At 56.8% G+C, this 20,056-nt stretch overlaps 5 protein-coding genes across 5 annotated transcripts; all 5 read left to right on the forward strand.

Moving 5' to 3' along the window:
• Positions 1-252: 252 nt before the first annotated feature.
• Positions 253-1,173, forward strand: LMJF_35_5160 (conserved hypothetical protein; the record flags this gene model as incomplete). The annotated part of the gene is made up of 1 exon (XM_003722861.1): positions 253-1,173. The coding sequence occupies one exon, from the start codon at positions 253-255 to the stop codon at positions 1,171-1,173; it is 921 nt and encodes a 306-aa protein (XP_003722909.1).
• Positions 1,174-3,200: 2,027 nt separating this feature from the next.
• On the forward strand, positions 3,201-4,148 carry LMJF_35_5170 (conserved hypothetical protein; the record flags this gene model as incomplete). Its single annotated transcript, XM_003722862.1, has 1 exon — positions 3,201-4,148. The coding sequence occupies one exon, from the start codon at positions 3,201-3,203 to the stop codon at positions 4,146-4,148; it is 948 nt and encodes a 315-aa protein (XP_003722910.1).
• A 977-nt stretch (positions 4,149-5,125) lies between these two features.
• Positions 5,126-6,940, forward strand: LMJF_35_5180 (conserved hypothetical protein; the record flags this gene model as incomplete). The annotated part of the gene is made up of 1 exon (XM_003722863.1): positions 5,126-6,940. The coding sequence occupies one exon, from the start codon at positions 5,126-5,128 to the stop codon at positions 6,938-6,940; it is 1,815 nt and encodes a 604-aa protein (XP_003722911.1).
• Positions 6,941-9,486: 2,546 nt separating this feature from the next.
• On the forward strand, positions 9,487-10,920 carry BT1 (putative folate/biopterin transporter; the record flags this gene model as incomplete). Its single annotated transcript, XM_003722864.1, has 1 exon — positions 9,487-10,920. One exon carries the CDS (start codon positions 9,487-9,489, stop codon positions 10,918-10,920), a length of 1,434 nt encoding a protein of 477 aa, XP_003722912.1.
• A 4,310-nt stretch (positions 10,921-15,230) lies between these two features.
• On the forward strand, positions 15,231-16,004 carry LMJF_35_5200 (conserved hypothetical protein; the record flags this gene model as incomplete). Its single annotated transcript, XM_003722865.1, has 1 exon — positions 15,231-16,004. The coding sequence occupies one exon, from the start codon at positions 15,231-15,233 to the stop codon at positions 16,002-16,004; it is 774 nt and encodes a 257-aa protein (XP_003722913.1).
• Positions 16,005-20,056: the final 4,052 nt, after the last annotated feature.

Below are 20,056 nucleotides of genomic sequence, written 5' to 3' on the forward strand. Positions count from 1 at the left end.
ACCACCACCACCACCGCTACAACCAATGTCAGAATCCTTATTACATTTTTTTTTCTTATTGTCACCGACGAGACGTCCTCAACGGCAGTCGCCGTTCGTATCTACTCACTCGGCTGCTTGGTTGCGCTGTGCGCTGTTCACGACGAGAAGAGAATAACAAGTCGTTCGTTGTGTGTCTGTGTGTGCCTTCACAAGGCACGTGCCTCGCGCTTCTCTTCCTTGATCTCCTTACGAGTCACAGCTTCGCCTTCGATGAGTTCAAAGTATGACGTGATCAAGGTAAAGGTGCACCTGAGCGATGTGCATTATTATGTTCTCTCACGATTTCTTCTTTCAAAGATGCTCATGTTCTGCCGTGTTCCCGAGGACACCGCCGTTCGCATTAGTCTCGACGTCAAGAAGCACTTTGTGAACACGGAGCGCACCTCTATCACGCAAGCAGAGCTGGAGAACTATATAAGATGCTCAATGATCGCCGCAGGATTCGCGCAAGAGCACGCGCAGCTTTTTTCGGTGGTAACACAATTTCACGCGGAGCGGATTCCACTGGTACTCTTCCTCGCTGGGCCTGAGCGGTGTGGCAAGACGACGCTGGCACACCTACTCGCCGCACGCATCAACTGCAGCACGGTTATCAACGCCGAGGTGCTGCGCGATATTAGCGCCTCGATTGACGACAGTCTTCCCCTCTTTGCAGTGCCTGAAACAAGCTCACCCGACTCGACGCCTTCCATGTTGCGCGGTGCTGAAGTCTCTGCCGTCGTGGCAGCGGAGGTGGATAAAGCCGTGCGTGAAGGGCGAGCCATCATCGTAGAAGGCGAGAACCTGTCCTTTGCTGGCTTCCACCGCTTTCTCGAGCCATCCTTCCAGCTCTCCACAGGAGCTGTGATATTGGGCCTCGTGATGGAGATCTGTGGGGGCGAGGCAGAGACGGACGCGAGTCATGCATACGTGCAGGCGCTTCCCAACCTGCACCCCGTTTACTCGACGGAGCGCCTGACTGTCCTTGCTGCCGACATAGGCGATCTTGCAAAAGGCGTCAGGGGGATCCCTACCGTTTACGTAGCGCGCTACACCACCGTCGCCGATAACGTCTGTCTGTCCGTCTTTCTTCACGACATTGTGGTGAAGCGCATCATTGCCGAACTCAAACGCCGCGGGAGAGTGCTATAGCAGGGTGCCCTTTTCCTCTAACTCAGCTGCAGACTGTAGCTGCCCGAAGCGCGCAGATGGAGGGTATGGCACGCTCCATCTGTTTTTTTTGTTGTTGTTTTGGTGGCACGCGTCTCGGGTTCGATATCGCTGACTCCTTGCCGTCTGCCCTCTGCCGCTGGTTTCTTTTCTTTACTCGCCTTTCAGCATACCCACCATACAGTGAGGGCCGTCCAAGTCCATTACCGTGAGCCGAGGCAGCGTACCCGCTACGCGGCAATCTCCTCAGTGTCTTCTCTCCTCTTGTGTGCCTCTTTCGTGCCTTAGGCATATGAGGGTGTTGCTGCGACAGCAAACGCTGCTAAAGCGATAAGTGGTGTGTGCGGATGCGGATGCTGTTGCTTCTTATCTCACTACTTTGCATATTATTATCGCGAATCAGTGCGCGCCTCCTCCCTTTTGCCTTCTTCCATTTTTCCCGTTTTTTCTTGTCGACCCCCTCACACCTTCTGTGAACGCTCGCAGCCTTCACCCGCCCCTTCGCCTCACATCCTCAGCAGCGTCGCCACCCACGGAGGTTTTACTAGCGCTGTGCTTTGCGGCGCTCGGCAGTGCCGGTAGAGAAAGGGAGCGCCGACCGTAGCACTCATGTGGGCAAGGAACCGTCTGCCGTAACCACGTCGACTCTCTTCACACGCTTCCAGCGAGAGTGCCACAATCCGCGCGGCCTCTAGACTTTGTTAGTGCAGATGTCTCCATTCCTCTTTTCGTTTTTTTCTTTCAGATGAACCTCCTCGCGAAGGTAGACGGCAGTGGGCATTCAAGCATGCAAGGGGTGTTGGTGCCGCTAGGAACGGGGAGTCATGACGCGTCACACTTTTCGTCCCCTCCTCTCTCGCGGCGGGCAAGCGTGAACGCCTCCGCCGACCGCCGACTTACAAACGGAAACTGTTCGCCTTTGGGTCAGACACACATCCACCTCCCTTCTTGTGCACCAGGTTTTTTTTTTTCATCACACTGCCGTCACGAAGCTCGATGATCCTTTTCCTCGCTGCTCTGTCCTTATTCTTACAGACATGTTTCGCCCTCTTGTATCGGGGGTGGCCGCTAGTTCTCCTGTACGGTTTTTCGCCAAGACGTACGGGCATACGCATGCGTGTGGGGCGTGCTAGCTGTCTTTCTCTCTTTTAGTGTTGAGGAGGATAACAGCTGGGTTTACTGCCTTGTCTGTGATTTCAAATCCGTCCCATCGCCATTAGCCTCTCCCCCACCCTCCATCATGCCATCCACCGGGCGAGGGACATGATACATAAGGGAAGGGTTTGACCCCACACTTTCGTAGAATTCACGCAAAGATTACGCAGAAATTCCGCAAGGGTGGAACGCAGAAGACAGAAAGCCTGGATGGAACCCCTCGACTCGATTACTTGCCCTCCTCCACCCTCTTGGATCACACACCAGCAAGTGCAGGAAACATTATCGAAAAGAGCAAAAAAAAAGACGGTCAACACACAAGTGCACGACTCCCTACGATACAACTTGAGAGATCGTCGAACCACTGCTATCCACCTCTATCCTCATCCCCGTTCTCGTTGCTGTTTTTTTTTTTTTATTGGGGGAGGGGGCGTTTTCCTCTCCTTTGAGACATTCACCCCTGTGCCCCTCTTGCAGCGCCTGTGACGTCGTCGTCCGCCCTCGTTGCTCCGCCCTTCAAGCGTCGACGTGACCGTTGCTGTCTAGCGCCGATGCCGATTTGGTCTCTTAGCACCACTAAGCACGCGACTGTCGAGCTCGACTCCAACAATGAGGATGTAAGTAGCAGCAGGAGTAGCAGTAGCGGTAGTGACCACAGCGGCTCCGGTACGGGCAGCAGTCGCTCCAGATCCTACGCGGGGTATCAGCCGGGTGGGAAGCCGGGATCACCGCGATTTCCGCCGCCGTGGTACACCCCCGAGGAGCCACCGTCTCGATCCCAGGACACGTCGCTTCACATCAGTCGCTTCACCGCTGGAGCGACGCAGCGAGCCATCACGGCGCCAGCAGTATGTATGCTCCTGATGAGATCCTCCTCGCCCGCTGCGACCGTGCAGGCAACTCATCAGCGTGTGCAGAGCGCACAGGAGCGGCATGTACGTAGGGAGTACGCCTCTGACGTGAACACGCCGCGAGCTCTGTCTGTGCGCAGCAGCAGAGGCGGCTCATTTGCCTTTGCGCCACAGGTGCAGGAAAAGTATAACACCATGAACATTCTCGTGCTAGGCGCACCGCAGGTGGGCAAGTCGCTCTTTATCAACTCGTATCGGGCTGCCATCACGAACACAACGCGGTGGCCGGCCGCCCCGGTGGGCATCTCTGGCTTCTACGGCACCACCACGGTGGCGCCGTTTCCAAATCATGCGCGGCAGCCGACGTGGCTTTGCATCGATACACCGGGTAGCCTTTACACCGAGAAGCACGCGGTTCTCCTGGAGAAGCTGACGGAGGGAATGCCCTGGAAAACGAAATTGAAGGGCCCCAATGCTCTCACGCTCCGCCAAATTAAAGACATCTCCCCTATCGCTGCCAACAAGGCGCATCAGTGCATTATCGTTGTACCCGCCACAGACCTGATCGAGGACGATGGATTGATCAACACCTTGCTGTGGCGCAATCGATACCGCCCTGCTGGCGGCGTTGCCGACATCATCTTCTACCTCAAAGGCCTCATTTCATCGCTGCGCACCCTCATGGATGATGCATCGCCGTTTGTTGTTGTAACCAAGATGGATAAAGTTGGCGGGGCGCGTAACAGTAGCGCGTGCGCTGCTCTGGTTTCCATTCTCGGCCAGTGCGTGCCCGTGAATCACGTCTACTTTACGGCAGCCGTCGAGAATCGAGCGCTCCTCGCAACGGGGCGTACCATGGTGCTGGAAAGCAGCACCAAACAGAATCTGGTGCGGCTGCACGAGGACATCTGCCTCGCCGTGCAGTGGCGCAATCAAGTGGATGCCATGTAGAACCGTGATGCGGGCTAAAGGGAGCAGATCGGCGCAGGTATCACAGTTGACCCTCGCGCAGCAGTCGCCGGGCAGCCCTGCTATACAAGGGCGTTTGCTCTAGAGGCGAAGGGCAGGAGCGTGCGCGCCTTTCACAGCACCTCGAACGTCTAAAGTGCCCCAAGCCCACCTTCCTTTTCCGCATCCGCCATCAGCGCCTCTGCTGTCCGCGTGTGGCTCTCGCGCTTCACTCTTTTCGCCGTTTCGTCCCGTGCTCCCCGCGGCAAGGAACACACGTCGTTGTTTTCCACACTGCTCGTCCTTTGTGCCTTTCGCGGCCCCCCTCCCCCCTGCTCAGCATGGACGTGCGTGTGTGCCGGCACACAAGCATGAGGGCCACGTTGTCTGCGCACTCGTTGCTACCGAAAAGGGCGAAGTCGGTGCTGCAACCGTGTTTTTCGTGTCGTTTTGCGACGACGGGGAACGTAGCGCATCCACCCAACCAAAGACGCGTCGTCGCCTAATGTGTCCTGAGGCGCGCTCTTTCTCTCTCCTTCACTTTTTCGCTTCGGGTTCGAGAACCAAAGCGAAAGACGCAGGGCACTCACCTCAACGGCATCCGTCGGGTTCCACCTCCGACGCAACATTGTGCGATGGCAGTACCGCAGCTTGCGTGCCCCACGTCCCTGCCGCGCTCTTCAGGTCTGCCTTCGTTCTACCATGTTCGTCTCTCCTTTTATCTACCCCCGCCCCTCCAACCCCCGCCCCCTCTCTTTCACATCCTCGTACGCGCGGTGCTGCCGTCGTATCGCTGACGACAGTGTCTCGCAGAGCCGCTTCGGCTTGACCTTGCGCCACCCCCTCCCTGCCTTTCCCGCGCCTTCGAGCAGCATTAAGCGATGAGCGCGGAACACGATAGCCCCTCCCTTGCGCATGTTCGATCCGGAGATGTCCTCTTCATGAATCGAAAGTGCCTTGCTATGAAAGACCCGCTTGGTATGCTCTTGTGTGGTCTTTCCAAGACAGAGAACCGCTTTGACCACGTCGGCATGTTCTTGAAGATAAGCGAGGAGGAGCTCCGCAAGTACCCCGAGGCACGCAAGCGCATCGCGGTGTTGTCGCCGTCAGGCACGTACGTGCTCGAGACGAACATGCGTGGCATCACACTGTACGCAGCGGAGGGGCGAGTGAGCCGCACAACTGCGAACGAGGTAGCCTCGCGCTCTGTCAACGTGGGAGACACCGAGAAGCAACAAGAGGCGCAGGAGGCGTTTCTCGAGCAAATGGAAACCATGTACAGCACTCCGTACGAGAACGAGGTTTTTCATCTTATCCCCTCCATCTGCAGTCCTCCAGACAAGATGGACCGAGTGCGAGCAGCACACAAGTTCAACACACTTCGCCTCGAGGTGGCGGCCCTCACAGAAATGGCCAACACGCATCCTAGCCAGGCGGAGGTCTACCGTGCCGTCGCGCACAAGTACCAGCACGCGCAATCGTTTCTTCTCTCCACCTACTTTCCCCACTTGGCCTCCACGTCACCGACGGACGCACTTGCCGTGAACTGGATCACCGGCCACTACTGGATTGACGGGGTCAACAACGCCGACAAGATGGTCTGCTCCGAACTCATCTGCAACCTGTGGCACCGCGTGGGTCTCACAGTGGGGTATGTGCCAGCATCCTCGATTCGCCCCTTCGACTTCCTCGAGAATGAGCGCTTTAACTTTGTCTCGCCGGCGAGTGAGCTCGGCGAAATTGTTCCCATTAGGATAAGCAAGCCCTACGCGCGGTACTGGAAGGCGCCGAGCGGGGGCGCGCCGGCGACAACCCGAAGTGCCAAGGCTACGCAGGCGGCCATGACAGAGGACCAGCGCCTCAAGTTCTACAACGACGTCTTCACCAGCAGTGGACGGCCGCCGGTGGGGTCGTTGAGAGCCGCCGCCGCCTCCTCGGAGCCGCTCCCATCTCGGTGGGTGGTGCAGTCGAACACGCGCAGCGACGTCATTCCCAACTTGTGGTTCCGCGTCTTCTCCTCTGGTGTGCTGTTTGCCGTCTGCGCGGTGCCGTGTGCCCCTTTGACGCTGCGGTGGATGGAGGGGCAGGTGGGACTGTTCTTGCTGCGCGGGAGCGTCTGGTCCGTCACGTGCGGTGTGTTTGCCCGCAACGTCTCGTTTGCCGCCGTGCAAGCCCTTGTCCTCGCGGCGGCAACATGCCGCTGCAATGTGTCTGGGGATGAGCTGGTCATGGGCTCGCACACGTGCAGCAACCTCGTCGACACACGGCATCCGTACTATTGCACGGTCGTCCTCTACGGCCTCTCCGCCCTTGTGGCGCATCTTGCAACAACACCGTTGCGCAACGCCAACATCTCCTACCACTTCGGCCCCGTGCTCCCCGGGCCCATCTCGATGCGGCGGCTGTGTAAGGGGAACGTTTTGCTCTCACCTGCCGCGGTGTTGTTGCCCTTTCAAGCCTGCTGGCTTTCCTGGTACGAGACGGCAGGGTCCTTCATCGTGCCAACGCTATCGTCCGTGTGGCGTCCTCGAGCGGACCTGCTCGCACGCCCGGAGTGGCCCCACTACCGGAGCGATGCACTTATCGGCGCCTTTGTCGCCACGCTTGTCACGGATGCGTTGTTCTACCCCATTGCCACCATGGCAACACGCCGGTTCATGAGCGACCTCTATAAGCCGCAAAGGCCGCCGAGCTTCGGACGATCGCTCTACGCAGGCTACCGGTATCGTCTTCTCAGCAACCTTGTCATCCTCTCCGCCTCCACCGCGTACCTGTACGGACTTGGAAGCATCTAGCACATCCTTGCGCACGGGCTAGAAAAGTCGTGCGTGCCGGCGCACTGTTTCCTCGAGCCGTATCCTCGTGGCTGTATCACCGTCACATGGAGACGATAGCGCCTACGCCAGTCGGCGAATACTCGTTCACATTCTCGCATGACACCAATATGCACAGTAGAAAAAGAAAACAATGCAGGACCTTGACGTAAGTTGGCGTGCAGACACGGCGCTCGCAGGTACATAACAGCTGCTACACATCCGGAAGAACGAATGCTAGGAACAGCCTGCGCAGCACGAGGGAACCCATCTTTGTGCAAGCGCCGTCTGCGATGGCTGACGCCTTTTGCCCAGCTTCGCTTCCTCTAAGATCCTCCCTCGACGTGTCAACCCGACTCCGCTGCTCTCTTGCGCTTTGTCCTCTGCTCTCGCTCTCGCTCTCCATGCTGAAGCGTGTTCCGCACACCGGAGCGACACGTTATGCCACACGTGTAGCCCCAATCATAACGAGCGGAATCTGCTGCTCCCCTTCCTACACGCACACACCCGTGTGCATTCAGAGGTCCACAAGCTCGTCGCGTTCAACCCAGCTGCACAAATTCCTCTATATCACGATGAGGACGTGCCGTCGGCAGCGAATACGACGGGCGAACGCGTGCCCTTGCTCTTTTCGTTGCCCCTTCCACTCCGCCCTGAGCTGGCAGGTGAGTGTACACCACTCCCGAAAGGCGAATTGGGACGCCAGCCGGCCCAGTATACGGCGTTCCATGGATCCCCACTCTATCCCATCTCCTTCTTTCACGCGATAGGAAGTACGCCAGACAGAAATGGTGTGAATGCGGCTGTGGTCTTGATGGCGCAGAGGTGGGCAGCGGGGTTGGGGGTGCGCGTGCGCTGAGTTTTCGATGGACTGGTGTCCGAAAGGGAGCTGTGCATGGCCATTCTCATGAATGGCCGCGCCTCGCGTGGCCCCGCGTTTGTGGGGCTCCCGACGGATTACGCCAGCTGCCGACGGTACCTCTGGAGCACCGAAGCCCGGTGAAAAGGCGGGCGTCCTGCGCACGTGGGGATCGTGACGGCGGATGGTTCGATCACTCATGCTACTGAGCGAGGGGGTGCAGGTGCCCGAGGAGCGCATCTGTCGCCTCGAGGCGGCGGTCAGCGGATGCGTGGACTGCCGCACGCGCCCGCTTCCGGAAGATGAAGCGGATGTGGACATGGGCCTCTGCGGAACGCTCACCTTGTCCAAAATGTCATAGCTGACCCGTATCGCCTAGGCTGGTGCATGATGCAGACCGTCGTCGTTGTCTCGACGATCTACGGCGTCGCATTCAACGGGCGCAACATGACGCCAGCAGAGAACCGCGACAGTGCGCTAGCCTTGAAGAGGGCCTTCGACTGCCTCCTCACTCCGGCGCGGCTCTCGTACGGGCTCACCCTCTGCAGCGCGCGCTTCCGGGAGGAGCGGACGAGGGGCCCCGCGGCACTGGTGTGTCTAACCGCGAGCAGGAGTACGAGACGTTGGGGGCACGGTAGGAAGAGAGTACGCGCCCACAGAGCAGCGGGAAGACGGGGTGCCGCTACGGGCACGCGATGGAGGCACGGCTCTGCCGACCGTGTAGGTGCGCCGCACATGGGAGGCGCCTGTTCTTTTGTTTTTTTGTCTGCTGGAGCTGCGGCTCACCTTTATTTGGATGGCACATCTGTCGTCGCTGCTGTTCTCAGGGGCGATCCCCACACCGTCATGCAGCCAACGCGGAGCTACTTCAGCCCGCAACTCGCCGTCCATACGTGAACCACGGCTCGTTGCATAAAGTGCGACGAAAACCCCGCCGACGGGCTGAGGTGTGATCCTGCGAACCAAGCGCCGAGGGCCGCAACTGGTGGCACGGGGAGGTGCGACATGTAACTGGAAGGACGGCGGGTCCGCACTTCCGTCTGAACACAAGCGGCAGACACGCACCCGCATCTACGCCATTCTATGCACGACGCGCTCTGTGCCTTTCAGTATGGCTTTGGTGTCAGCGGCAGGGGCTCACACGCACACCACAAGTCGGGTCGATTGCGACGAATACGCTGACTCGCTCAATGACATCGCTGTGAATTTCTCCCATCCTCTCTCACTCCCCTCCCCTCTCCCACGCGAACGAAGAGGTATCGACTCTCTCTCTCTCTCTCTCCGGGTAAGAGCTCGTTGGCCCTGTTCGCTGCCTTGCGCTGTTCTTCCGCTCCTCCGCGGCCCGCACCCCTTCGGCTCGCATTTTTTCTTGTGAGTGGTTTTCTTTGTCGAGTTTTCGGTGTGGCCAGCCCGCCTCTCTCTCTCTTTGCTCTGTTCTGACCTGCAGCCCAAGTCTCTACGGGCAGCCTCCCCCTCCCCCCACGCACACACCCTCTATACGCATACAGACAGGCAGAGAGGCGCGCCGGGGCAAATACGGTCCCTCGTCGTCTTGTCGCTCTTTTTCGTCAAGGCGGCAGCAAACCGCACGCCATTGTGCGTCCGCCCTTCGTTTGCGTGCAGCGGCGCATTTGTCCTCAGTAAAGACACCGAGCTTCGCGTCTCCAGTATGCCGGCGAAGGAAGTCGAGCATGGCAGCGCATCGACGGAGCTGCTGAACCAGTACGCCAAGTACTTCCCGCACGTCCTCTTCACCAGCCAGGAAGCCTTCGAGAAGCATGCCGCGACCCTCGACCCTGAGGTGTACAAGACTTGCGTCGATCTACCGGAAGGCGAGGAGTCGCCAGAGTCGAACCCGCGCGAGCACATGTATGTGCTGACGACACTGGTGGGCCGCAACCCGACCACCGCCGCCTTTGTGGCCACGCGCGGTTCGGACCCGTCGGAAAAGGTTGTGGCCAAGTTTGTCATGCTGAACGATGACCGGCAGGCCACGTACGCCCGAAGTGAGCTGCACTGCCTTGCCGCGTGCAAGCACTTCGGCATTGTAAAACACTTCGACGACTTCAAGTCCGACGACAAGCTGTTGCTTATTATGGAGTACGGCAGCGGTGGCGACCTCAACAAGCAGATCAAGCAGCGCCTGAAGGAGCACCTGCCGTTTCAGGAGTACGAGGTCGGGCTTCTCTTCTACCAGATTGTGCTGGCCTTGGACGAGGTGCACAGTCGCCGCATGATGCACCGTGATTTGAAAAGTGCCAACATCTTCCTCATGCCCACCGGCATCATCAAACTCGGCGACTTCGGCTTCTCCAAGCAGTACAGCGACTCCGTCTCGCTCGATGTGGCGTCGTCGTTCTGCGGTACCCCGTACTACCTTGCCCCGGAGCTGTGGGAGCGCAAGCGGTACAGCAAGAAGGCTGATATGTGGTCCCTCGGCGTCATTCTGTATGAACTGCTCACCCTGCACCGTCCCTTCAAGGGGCCGTCGCAGCGCGAGATTATGCAGCAGGTGCTGTACGGCAAGTACGACCCGTGTCCGTGCCCTGTGTCGAGCAGCATGCAGGCGCTGCTGGACCCGCTGCTGTCAAAGAACCCGACCGAACGGCCGACCACGCAGCAACTGCTGCAAACGGAATTCCTCAAGTACGTGGCAAACCTGTTCCAGGATATTGTGCGTCACTCCGAAACCATCTCGCCGAACGATAGGGCAGAGATTCTGAAGCAGCTGCAGGAGAGCGGCGAGCGAGCCCCGTTGCCGTCGTCGATCCGCTATGGCGTAATGACCTCACAGGTGACCCACGGCGGGTATCTGTACAAGTACGGCTCTGACTGCCGCTGGAAGAAGCGTTACTTCTACATTGGTGATGGCCAGCTGCGCATCTCGCTGAGCGAGAACCCCGAGAATGACGGCGTGGCCCCCAAGTCCGTTAACCTGGAGACGGTGGGTGACGTCTTTCCCGTGCCTGAGGTGTACTCGCAGAAGCACCCGAATCAGCTGGTGCTGTGGTTCAACAACGGCCAGAAGATCATCGCGTACGCCAACACGATGGAGGACAGAGACATGTGGATCTCAAAGTTCCACCGCGCATGCGGTATGTAATGGCACAGGCCCCGCATGCGTAAAGAGAAAGGATTGTAGCTGCAGGGTGCAAGAGGGAGGAGGCAGAAGACGGCACGAGCACAGCTCCATCCATGAGACATGCTGCAAACAGTCCCACTCGTTGAAGTGGTGGAAACGGAGGGAGAAGGGCACGTTGGCACCAAGCTGGTCTGCTTGTCCTTCTTGTCGCGCTGCGGCTGCGGCTCTCTCATTCTTGCTTGAAGCGTGTGCTAATTGCGGCTTGTACGTGACCGTCTCTCTCCTTCTCTCTATGCATCGTTCTGTGCCGCACGTCGGTCAGCAACACCATCGAGCGGCTCGTTCTCCATCTCCCTTTCTCCGTTGTCGTCTATCGCGTCTACCACTGCGTGCGCCCTTGTTCGTTTGGGCACCGTTTGTTTTCTGTTTCTACATGTACCGTCGTCACCCCCCGCCCTGTGCGTCTCTTCCCCCCCCCTCTCTGCCCCCTCTTTCCCTTCTATACGCAGTAGTCTACTTGCTTTGCGCCCACTCTCTCCCCCTCTGTGTAGTTGTATTTTTCTGTTCGCCCTCTTCTCATATCCTTCCCCCAATTCTATGTGGAGCACTGGCAGGGAAGCGCGCACCTGCACAGACTTGCCGCACCAAACGCCCTGAGAATAAGCGTACGAGCCAAGAAGCAGCGCGAGGACAGCCAGAAAGACAACGACGTGTCAGTGCGCGCTTATCCGTTCACCTGTCCGTTCGCCTCTTTCACCCCACCCTCTCTCTCTCTCTCTCTCTCTCTCGCTGCTGCCGTTGCTGATGGAGTTGCTTTGTTGGCACCTACCGTGTCTTTGAGTGTGCTCGATGTCGTTTCTTTTTCTAGCTTGCTTGTGTTTTTTTTGTGTGTTGTTCTTCGCACATCCCCCTGCTGTTTTCGCTGTTGTCTGTTTGTCTTCTGTCATGTACTCTCACCCTTTCTCGCTCGTTCTCTCTCAGCGCAGCCCTCGATCACCATGCTCACCCAAAGCTGCTTCACTTGCGTTTTTCGGAGAGGGCAGGGGTTTCTCTTTGCCCTCTCTTTTTCTCTTGGTCTTCGTTTTGGTTTTCCCGCTGTATTGCGCTGTTTCCGTCCCAGTGGTGTGCGCCAACGATTCAAGTGGATGAAGGGGTCCTGCTGTTGCGGTGAGACGAGGTGTGCGCATGCGAAAAGTGCCGAGAAACCTCACTCTCCCCCCCCCCTCGCTCTCAACGGGATGTTTTAAGCCTCGATTCATTATCCTCTCGTTTGCGTGTTTGCATGTTGTTTCACTGAATATTAGAGTGAAGATTTGCCGATACGTTTCCTTGGTCTCATGCTTCCTCCTTCCTCCTTCCCACCTCCACCTCTTCTCTACCCGTGGCCTTTTCTGCCCCTGCAGCTCAGCGTCTCGAGAGAGAGAGAGAGCCGGCACCACTTCAATCTCGTTGCCTCTGTCATCACTCCCCTTTCCTCGTCCACCTTTTGTTTCCGTTTTCAGGCGATGCACTACCGTCTTTTTTTTTATTGGTTGTGTTCATGGCGGGTGAGCCCTTTGGATACTGCTGCTGCCGCTGTTACGGCAGGCAGAAGCACGCATGCACGCACACCGCTCTAGTTGTGTTGGCACTCCAGCTCGACTTCTGAGTAGAGAGGTCGCCGTCTTTGTCGCTTTTTTGTTCACCTGCTGCTCTCCTCTCGTGCACGATCAGTCACGGTGTGCACTCGTGTGCTTTGCTTGCAGACGAAGCGCGTGCGCAGGTCTCTCACCACGGCTTTGCCTCTCTCTCTGCGTGTGGAGCTCTGTGAACGCGCGGATGCACCGGCATGTGCTTTGTATGCGCACCCGCTCGCATGACTCGAAACGCAAGATGATGGTGATGTACATAATCAACCACTGGTTGGACACCCTACCCCCGGCTTCCTTGCCGTCTTTAGGCGGTTTTATACACACATAGCATGATTCCTGCCACTCTGTTTATCAAAGGACTCATGTGCAACTCCTCCTCGCTCTATGCTCTCTGTGTCTCGTCTTTTTTCTTTCGCTGTCATCGTGCTGAACGCCAGTTGTTCTCTGTCAATTGGATAGCGCCCCCCCCCTCCCCCTCTTTTAATTCGGCTCTCCGGTTTCAGTCATGTTTGCGTTGTGCTCTTCTGTCTAGCCCCCTCCCTCTGTTCTGGTTCTCGCTTTCTTTTTGGTCATGTGCACGACCATGGCAATCTGTCTTTCCCCATCCCTCTTGTTGGTGGATTCTTTTCTTTGTTGCTGCGGTGCCTCCTCGCTGCATGCCGTGCGAGTGCGTCTCTGTTGGCGGTGATCGGTCTCGTGAATGTTATGCGCGGGTATGGTCGTGCACTGCACGCCGCGACACCACATTTCACGGCTTTCTCACCCCCTTCTCCTCCTGCTCCTTCTCCTCCTCCTCTTCCTCTTCCTCCTCTTCCTCCTCTTCCTCCTCTTCCTCCTCCTCTTCCTCTTCCTCTTCCTCTTCCTCCTCTTCCTCCTCTTCCTCCTCCTCTTCCTCTTCCTCTTCCTCCTCCTCCTCTTCCTTCTCTTCCTCCTCCTCTTCCTCCTCCTCCTCTTCCTCCTCCTCTTCCTTCTCTTCTTCCTCCTCTTCCTCCTCCTTCTCCTCTTCTTCCCACATCCCGCCGCTTCGTTCCTCCGCCCTGCAAACGCGTGCACTTTTGTTTTCCTTCCTCTCTCTCTCTCTCTTAGGCTTTACAAGAGAAACCGGTGAACGGAGGCTTGCCTCACAGTGCGTGATATCTCAGGGTCCACAACACCACCACTCTATTTCGGTGGGAGGAAGGCAGGGAGCCCCTCCCTACCCCTGTCCGTGCGCAGCCACCTCTGGTGGCGACAGGGCCGAGTGTCTGCAACGTGGGGAGGTCAGCGAGATGCGCCCCCTACTGACGTCGGCGATGCGACCCTGGATGGCGTTGCGTCGGAGAGACCTGCGACAATGCACAGGTTTGTACCACTTATATGATCGGCAAATCGTCAGCGTAACTCGAACGTGTATCCTGCCCGGCCCCCACGCTGCCCACTGGCGGTGGGGGGAATCTGAGCCGCTCCGAGGGTGACGCACCAGGCGACTAGCGACGTAACAAGAGCGGGGGTGTGTAGAGTTTGAGGCAGAGGCGGTGCTCCGACGACTGCGTCGGCGCACTGCTTTGATCTGTGTCTACCGCTGCTGTGCGCCATGGGCCTGGGTCTGTGACATGCCGGGGTCGAGTGGAACTTAACTTCTGTTCTAAAATCGAGTGTACACGTTGAGCAAAAACAAAGAAACGCCTTTCAATTCTTGTTGTCCACTGTCAAGGTGGCTTATCTCCCTCCCTATCTCTGTGGAAGCCACCAAAGACCGGAAGAGGCCCTCACCAACTGTTCCTGTGGTGCGTGCGCCGCGTGGGTTGCAGACGCTGCACTTCTGTCCGCTCCCCTCCCGTGTGCCCTCCATCCCTCTTGCCTTCCTTCCACTTGTCTCCCTTCTCGCGTTTGCCTCTTCTTTGCACACCAACGTGTACGCCGTGTAGAACTTGTGTCACGCAACAGGAAAGATACGCAAAAAAAAGGTTCATCTGTTTCTCGTTCCCCGACACGCGCTTTTTTTCGTTGTTTCTTCGTCGTTCCCCGCTCCCTCCACTCCGCCCAACCCCGCGAGCCGCACGCTCCGTCGCTGCACCGAGCGAACACGCACGGAGGCATTTGAGCACTTACTGGGCGAGGAAGAAGAAAAGGAGAGGTACGAGTACGCCCCACGCTGTTTTCCTTTGTTCTTATTGTTTTGGTTTCTTTTCGGTTTTGTTGTGTGTGTGTGTCTCTTTTTTTTTGCGTTCTCGTTCCTCCAAATTGTCTCGTGCCTTGACTTCCTCTTGTCTCTCCCCTTCTCCCAACTCCTCGCTTCTCCGTTTCCAGACGCCTGCTCTGTCGCCAAGCTTCTGCGTTCAAATTTATGCTTGATTTAATTTCGTTTTGAACCGGGCTGTGCTTGTTTGCCTCCACCTTTCTGCCTGAAGCTCCTCACCCACCTACCCACCCACCCCACACACATACACGCATACTAGTCACCTTCTCATCTCTTTGCTTTCTCGTGTCGCTCTCCCTCCCTGTCAACCCCCTTTTTCTTGCGCACTTCTCTCGTCTGAAGTGCCCTGCGCTCTTTCCTTCGCGTGATTCTCATCTGTTGGCCCCTTTCTCCCCGTAAGCTTTCCACCAGACGCTAGTTGAAAGAAAGGCAGCAGCAAGGTAGAAACTACATCAAAGCACAACCTTGAACGCCGCCATCGGCTTTCACTCGCTCATCATCCGATTCTTGCACGATCGACCATGTCGCAACAGCAGTGGACACCCGATCAGCGTCGTCAGCAGATCGCGGAGATGCTGCGCAACAAGGGTGTCATTTGCAGGGACTTTCTTTTTACCGGCCGCTGTTCCCGTTCTCCGACGTGTCCTTACATGCACGTGGCGAACGGGGAGACACGGCCGGTGCCGTGGAGCGTGTGCACGTTCTTCACACAAGGCAAGTGCCTTCGTGATGGTTGCAGTTTCTTTCACGGGACTCAGGCTCAGCTCGAAGAACTGCACGCATCCGGGGCGCCCGTTTACCGCCCGCAGGACTACATGAAGATCGCGGTGCCTCCCGCCGAGTACCTTAATGCGGATGGCAGCATTGCCACTCACCTCTCCATAGCCGCGGTGCCCATGACACCTGCACTACATGTTGTGCACGGACCCACCGTGTCGCACGAAAACGCCGTCAACTCCTTTCAACCAGTTTTGGTCATGCAGCCGAACTCGCAAGCTATCGCACCAACCATGTTCGCCTCTCAGGGCCGTACAGCACACTCCACACCGTCGCACTTCGCTTTCTACGCTAATGCTCCTATTACATCGCAGATGCCCACCCACTCCGCCGCCACTGTGCTCCAGCCGACTCTGCACACTGTGCAACCGACGACATTCTACCAAGCCGCAAACGCGCTGCTTGCGCAGCCACAACAACACTTCGCACCTGTTCCGCAGCTCAACACGCCTCAGCAGCACCAGCTCACTCAACAGGCACTTGGCAGTCGTGTCTACTTCCATATCCAGCCCCACTAGGCGCAACTCTCAAGTGGGCTTCCCAGGTACACTTCAATTCTACCCTGTGCTACGCAAAAACAAAAAGAGAGCAATGCGAAGGCGTGGCACTGGACGCTTCCGTGGAGCTTGTGTGGACGCACCGCAATTCGGCAGCTGTTCACGAGCAAGCTTTTCAGTGCTCTACACTTTTTGCTTCTCTTGCTTCCCTCGCTCCCTGGCTCTTCCCTGATGACTGGGAGCACCAACGCGTGTCATGAGGGCTCCATAACTATTCTCTGGGAGGAAGCCAGGGAGCCCCTCCCTACCCCTGTCCGTGCGCAGCCACCTCTGGTGGCGACAGGGCCGAGTGTCTGCAACGTGGGGAGGTCAGCGAGATGCGCCCCCTACTGACGTCGGCGATGCGACCCTGGATGGCGTTGCGTCGGAGAGACCTGCGACAATGCACAGGTTTGTACCACTTATATGATCGGCAAATCGTCAGCGTAACTCGAACGTGTATCCTGCCCGGCCCCCACGCTGCCCACTGGCGGTGGGGGGAATCTGAGCCGCTCCGAGGGTGACGCACCAGGCGACTAGCGACGTAACAAGAGCGGGGGTGTGTAGAGTTTGAGGCAGAGGCGGTGCTCCGACGACTGCGTCGGCGCACTGCTTTGATCTGTGTCTACCGCTGCTGTGCGCCATGGGCCTGGGTCTGTGACATGCCGGGGTCGAGTGGAACTTAACTTCTGTTCTAAAATCGAGTGTACACGTTGAGCAAAAACAAAGAAACGCCTTTCAATCTTTTTTCTCCCGTGTGTGTTTGTGCTTAATTCTTTGTCTCTTACTTCCGTAAGTTTCTGGTTTAAATACAAGTCTTACTTTTCTTTTTCCCTTCTTCCTCGGTCTCGTTTGGTCTCGTCCGCGTGCACGTTTTGCGTTTTTTCTGCGTGCTTCCTCTGCGCACTTCTTTTTTTTTTGTCTTGATTTCGCGCGCCACATGCGTTTGTTTTGTGTGCGTGCCTGCCGTCAACTGTGTATGTGCCCACGTTACATGCTCTCCTGTTCTCTCCATCGCCCCCCCCCACCCACCCACCCACCCCTCCGCAACTGCCTCCTTTTTGTTTTTGTTGTTCTTTTTCGCTGTTTGGTTTGGTTTCCTCTTGGTTTTCGGTCCTGTGTTTTTCTTCCGCCCCCCCGTCCCCCTCTCCCCGCCTGCCCCGTGTCACTTTGCTTTCGCCGCCTCACACGCTCGCCCACAACCCACCCCACTGTGCTCTCGCTCATTGTCCGTCTTTTTTGACGGTTGTAAGCTCGTGTCACAGGATGGTGGAACGCACGAAAAAGAAAAACTAGGAATGAGAGGGTCGAATCAGCGCCGCTTGCTTTCCTCTTTTTGTTGCTCTTATCGGCTCTCCCCCACCATGCTTTAAATCACGGAAGGCGGAAATCGACGACGCTGCTGCCTATGCAGCGTTTCTAGCAAGCGATGAAACGACAAAGAAAAAAAGCTTGGCCACGAGTTGAATAACGCCAGACAGTGAACGCGCAACGCTGCTGATGCGCAGCCGCTACCATGGCCGCGACTTGTTTGCTTCCGTTTGTTGTTGTGAACGTGCCTCACACCGATCGCTACGCGAGTATATAGCGTTGCGCAGTCCGGTTTCTGCCGGGGTCACCACAGAAGAAACGCATGTGGGCGACTCCTTTTTCCTCCCTCTTTTCTGAGCACCTCCTCATGGCTGTCTCCGACGTTGCAAGGCCTTTCCACTGCTCTTTTCTCAGCACGTTCAGCGATGGTACTGCGCCTGCAAATGTTTGGAGAGCAGTGTGTCATGATCTGCGCAAACGTCCTTGAGCGTATCCTTGCTGAACAGACCTTTGGTTGAGCTTGCGCGCGATAATGGCCGAAGTGAGAGACACAGCGAAGGAGGGCTGCGCCATCTCGGAGACTGCAGCGCCTAAAATAGTTGGGCTGCAGATTTACGCCCCAGTGATAACGACCGAAGTTCTTTGCGTTCGTAATGATACGAGTGTCTCTTTTATCGTTGTCTTTTCTGCCCTTCTGGGCCGTTTTTTTTTTCTTTCTTCGAGCATCTCATACTCGCCTTAACAGACGCGTGTCTACACAGAGGCACACACCGCAAACTCCGGCGAGTGGAAGTCGCGGGTGCGAGTGCATTACGTCTCTGAATTCAGTCCATCCTTCGCTCGTGGTTTGATAGGGACCCGCCGAAGCCCATCGATGAATCTGAGCGTGTTGTTGCCCTCCCTTTCCTCCCGCTGAAGCACATGAGCACGCTAAGTTGAGGAAGGAATCGCTGACACTTTCAGGTTCCGCCTCTCGCATTTTGCTTCCCGCTCTCTCTCTCTCTCTCTTTGTCGTGTTCCGCGTTTCGCCTTCTCAACAAACCAGTACTTTCAGCTAATGAAGCTCTGCTGCTCAGCCTGGAGGTTTTTTTTTGTTTCGTTCTCCCTCTCCTCTTTTTTTCTCACCAATGACCTCTCTCTCTCTCTCTCTTGCTCTCTTCCATTTTGCTTTTTGCTTGATGTGTTGGTTTGTTCTACGTCTGAGAGTCAACCACTCGGTTTTCTTCTGTGTGTCGCGGCGTTGCTTTCTTTGTCTCTCACAACCTGTGTTGCGCTAAGGCTCGTCACTTACCATGACGTGGATTTGCAAAGGTCCAGGGACGAACAGAAGAAAGATGTCCACAGCTACATTCGTATGCACGCACGTGGGCCTGTATGCTCGCCGCCACGCACCAACCGAATGCACAACCACACATACCACCTCATCCTCGCGGCGTCACATCCACACGCAGAGTGGACGCATTTCATTTGTACTTTCGATGCGTGCAACTATGCGTGTACGTATGTGTTTGCGGTCCCCTCTTTCGCTTTCATCACGCGGCTGTGATTGTGATTGTGTGTGTGTGTGTGCTGCTGCTGCTGCTGCTGTGGGGCTTTAAAAAAATATCCTTTTCGCCCTTTGTTTGATCTGTTTTCTTTTTTCGTTTTTTTTTCGTTTGTTAGCTCCTTTCGCTTCTCAGTATGAGCGTTCTTCCAAGACGTCCTCATTGTCTTTCCTGTGCTCCGTGTTTTCCTCCGTTGTATGTTCTTTATTTTTTCCCCCTTCTTTTGGTGGCGTGCTGCTGTTCTCCTTTCGTCCTCCCCCCCTCCCTCCCCCCACACACCCTTTCCGTCTCCCTCACTTTTTCCTTTTTGTTCCTTTTTGTGTGCGTATCACAGGAAACCGCTATGAAGCTTCACCGTGCCGACTCTCCATCTGTCCGCGTTACCGTGCCTGCCTCACCGGCACGCGTCTTGTTATCAACTTGCGGCTCGGCAAAGAGGGATCCTCACCTCTCTCTGTTCTCCTCGCCCCATGTCCCGTTGAGATACGCGCCTTGGGTTTCTTCACCGAACAGTGCATGATGCGTGTCTCCTCTTCTTGCAACAGCAACGCAATCGAAGGGCGCTGTTCGCTTACGCTGGGTGTGTTGCCTTTGCGTTCATTTCGCCACCCCCCCCCCCTCCCTTCCTCCTTGCTCTCCTTCTCTCACTGTGTTTGTTGTCCCTGTGAACGCGTGTGTGTGACGCTATTCTCTTGGCGCACATGGAATGTGCACACATGAGCAAAAAAGAGGCCCTTTGTGTGTGTGTGTGTGTGTGTGTGTGTGTGTGTGTGTGTGTGTGTGTGTGTGTGTGTGTGTGTGTGTGTGTGTGTGTGTGTGTGTGTGCGTATGTATATGTGCGTGTGCCCGTCTGTGGGTACTTTACTGAGCGAAGGAGTCGCGGAGTCAAATGATGTTGGGTAGCCGAGAGGTGGTGAAACGGCTTGTTGGTCCGCGGAGATGCTTCCGAGGTGTCGTGAAGAAGGGATCTCAGAGGTCAGGTCGTTCGGCGGTTGTTCCCCGGAGCCTCCTCCATTTCTCCCCGCGCTCTCTCGCAGGGACGCGGTGGTGTGTACTGGTGCCTCGTGCACTCCCCTTGTTTGGGTCTGCTATCCTCATTTGTATGCGCTCCTCTCTCTCTCTCTCTCTAACCCCCCCCCCCTCCTTTCTTCTGCTTGCATGGCCACCCAACCACCCCCT

Source organism: Leishmania major, chromosome 35, assembly GCF_000002725.2.
Source record: "Leishmania major strain Friedlin complete genome, chromosome 35".
Taxonomy (NCBI): domain Eukaryota; phylum Euglenozoa; class Kinetoplastea; order Trypanosomatida; family Trypanosomatidae; genus Leishmania; species Leishmania major.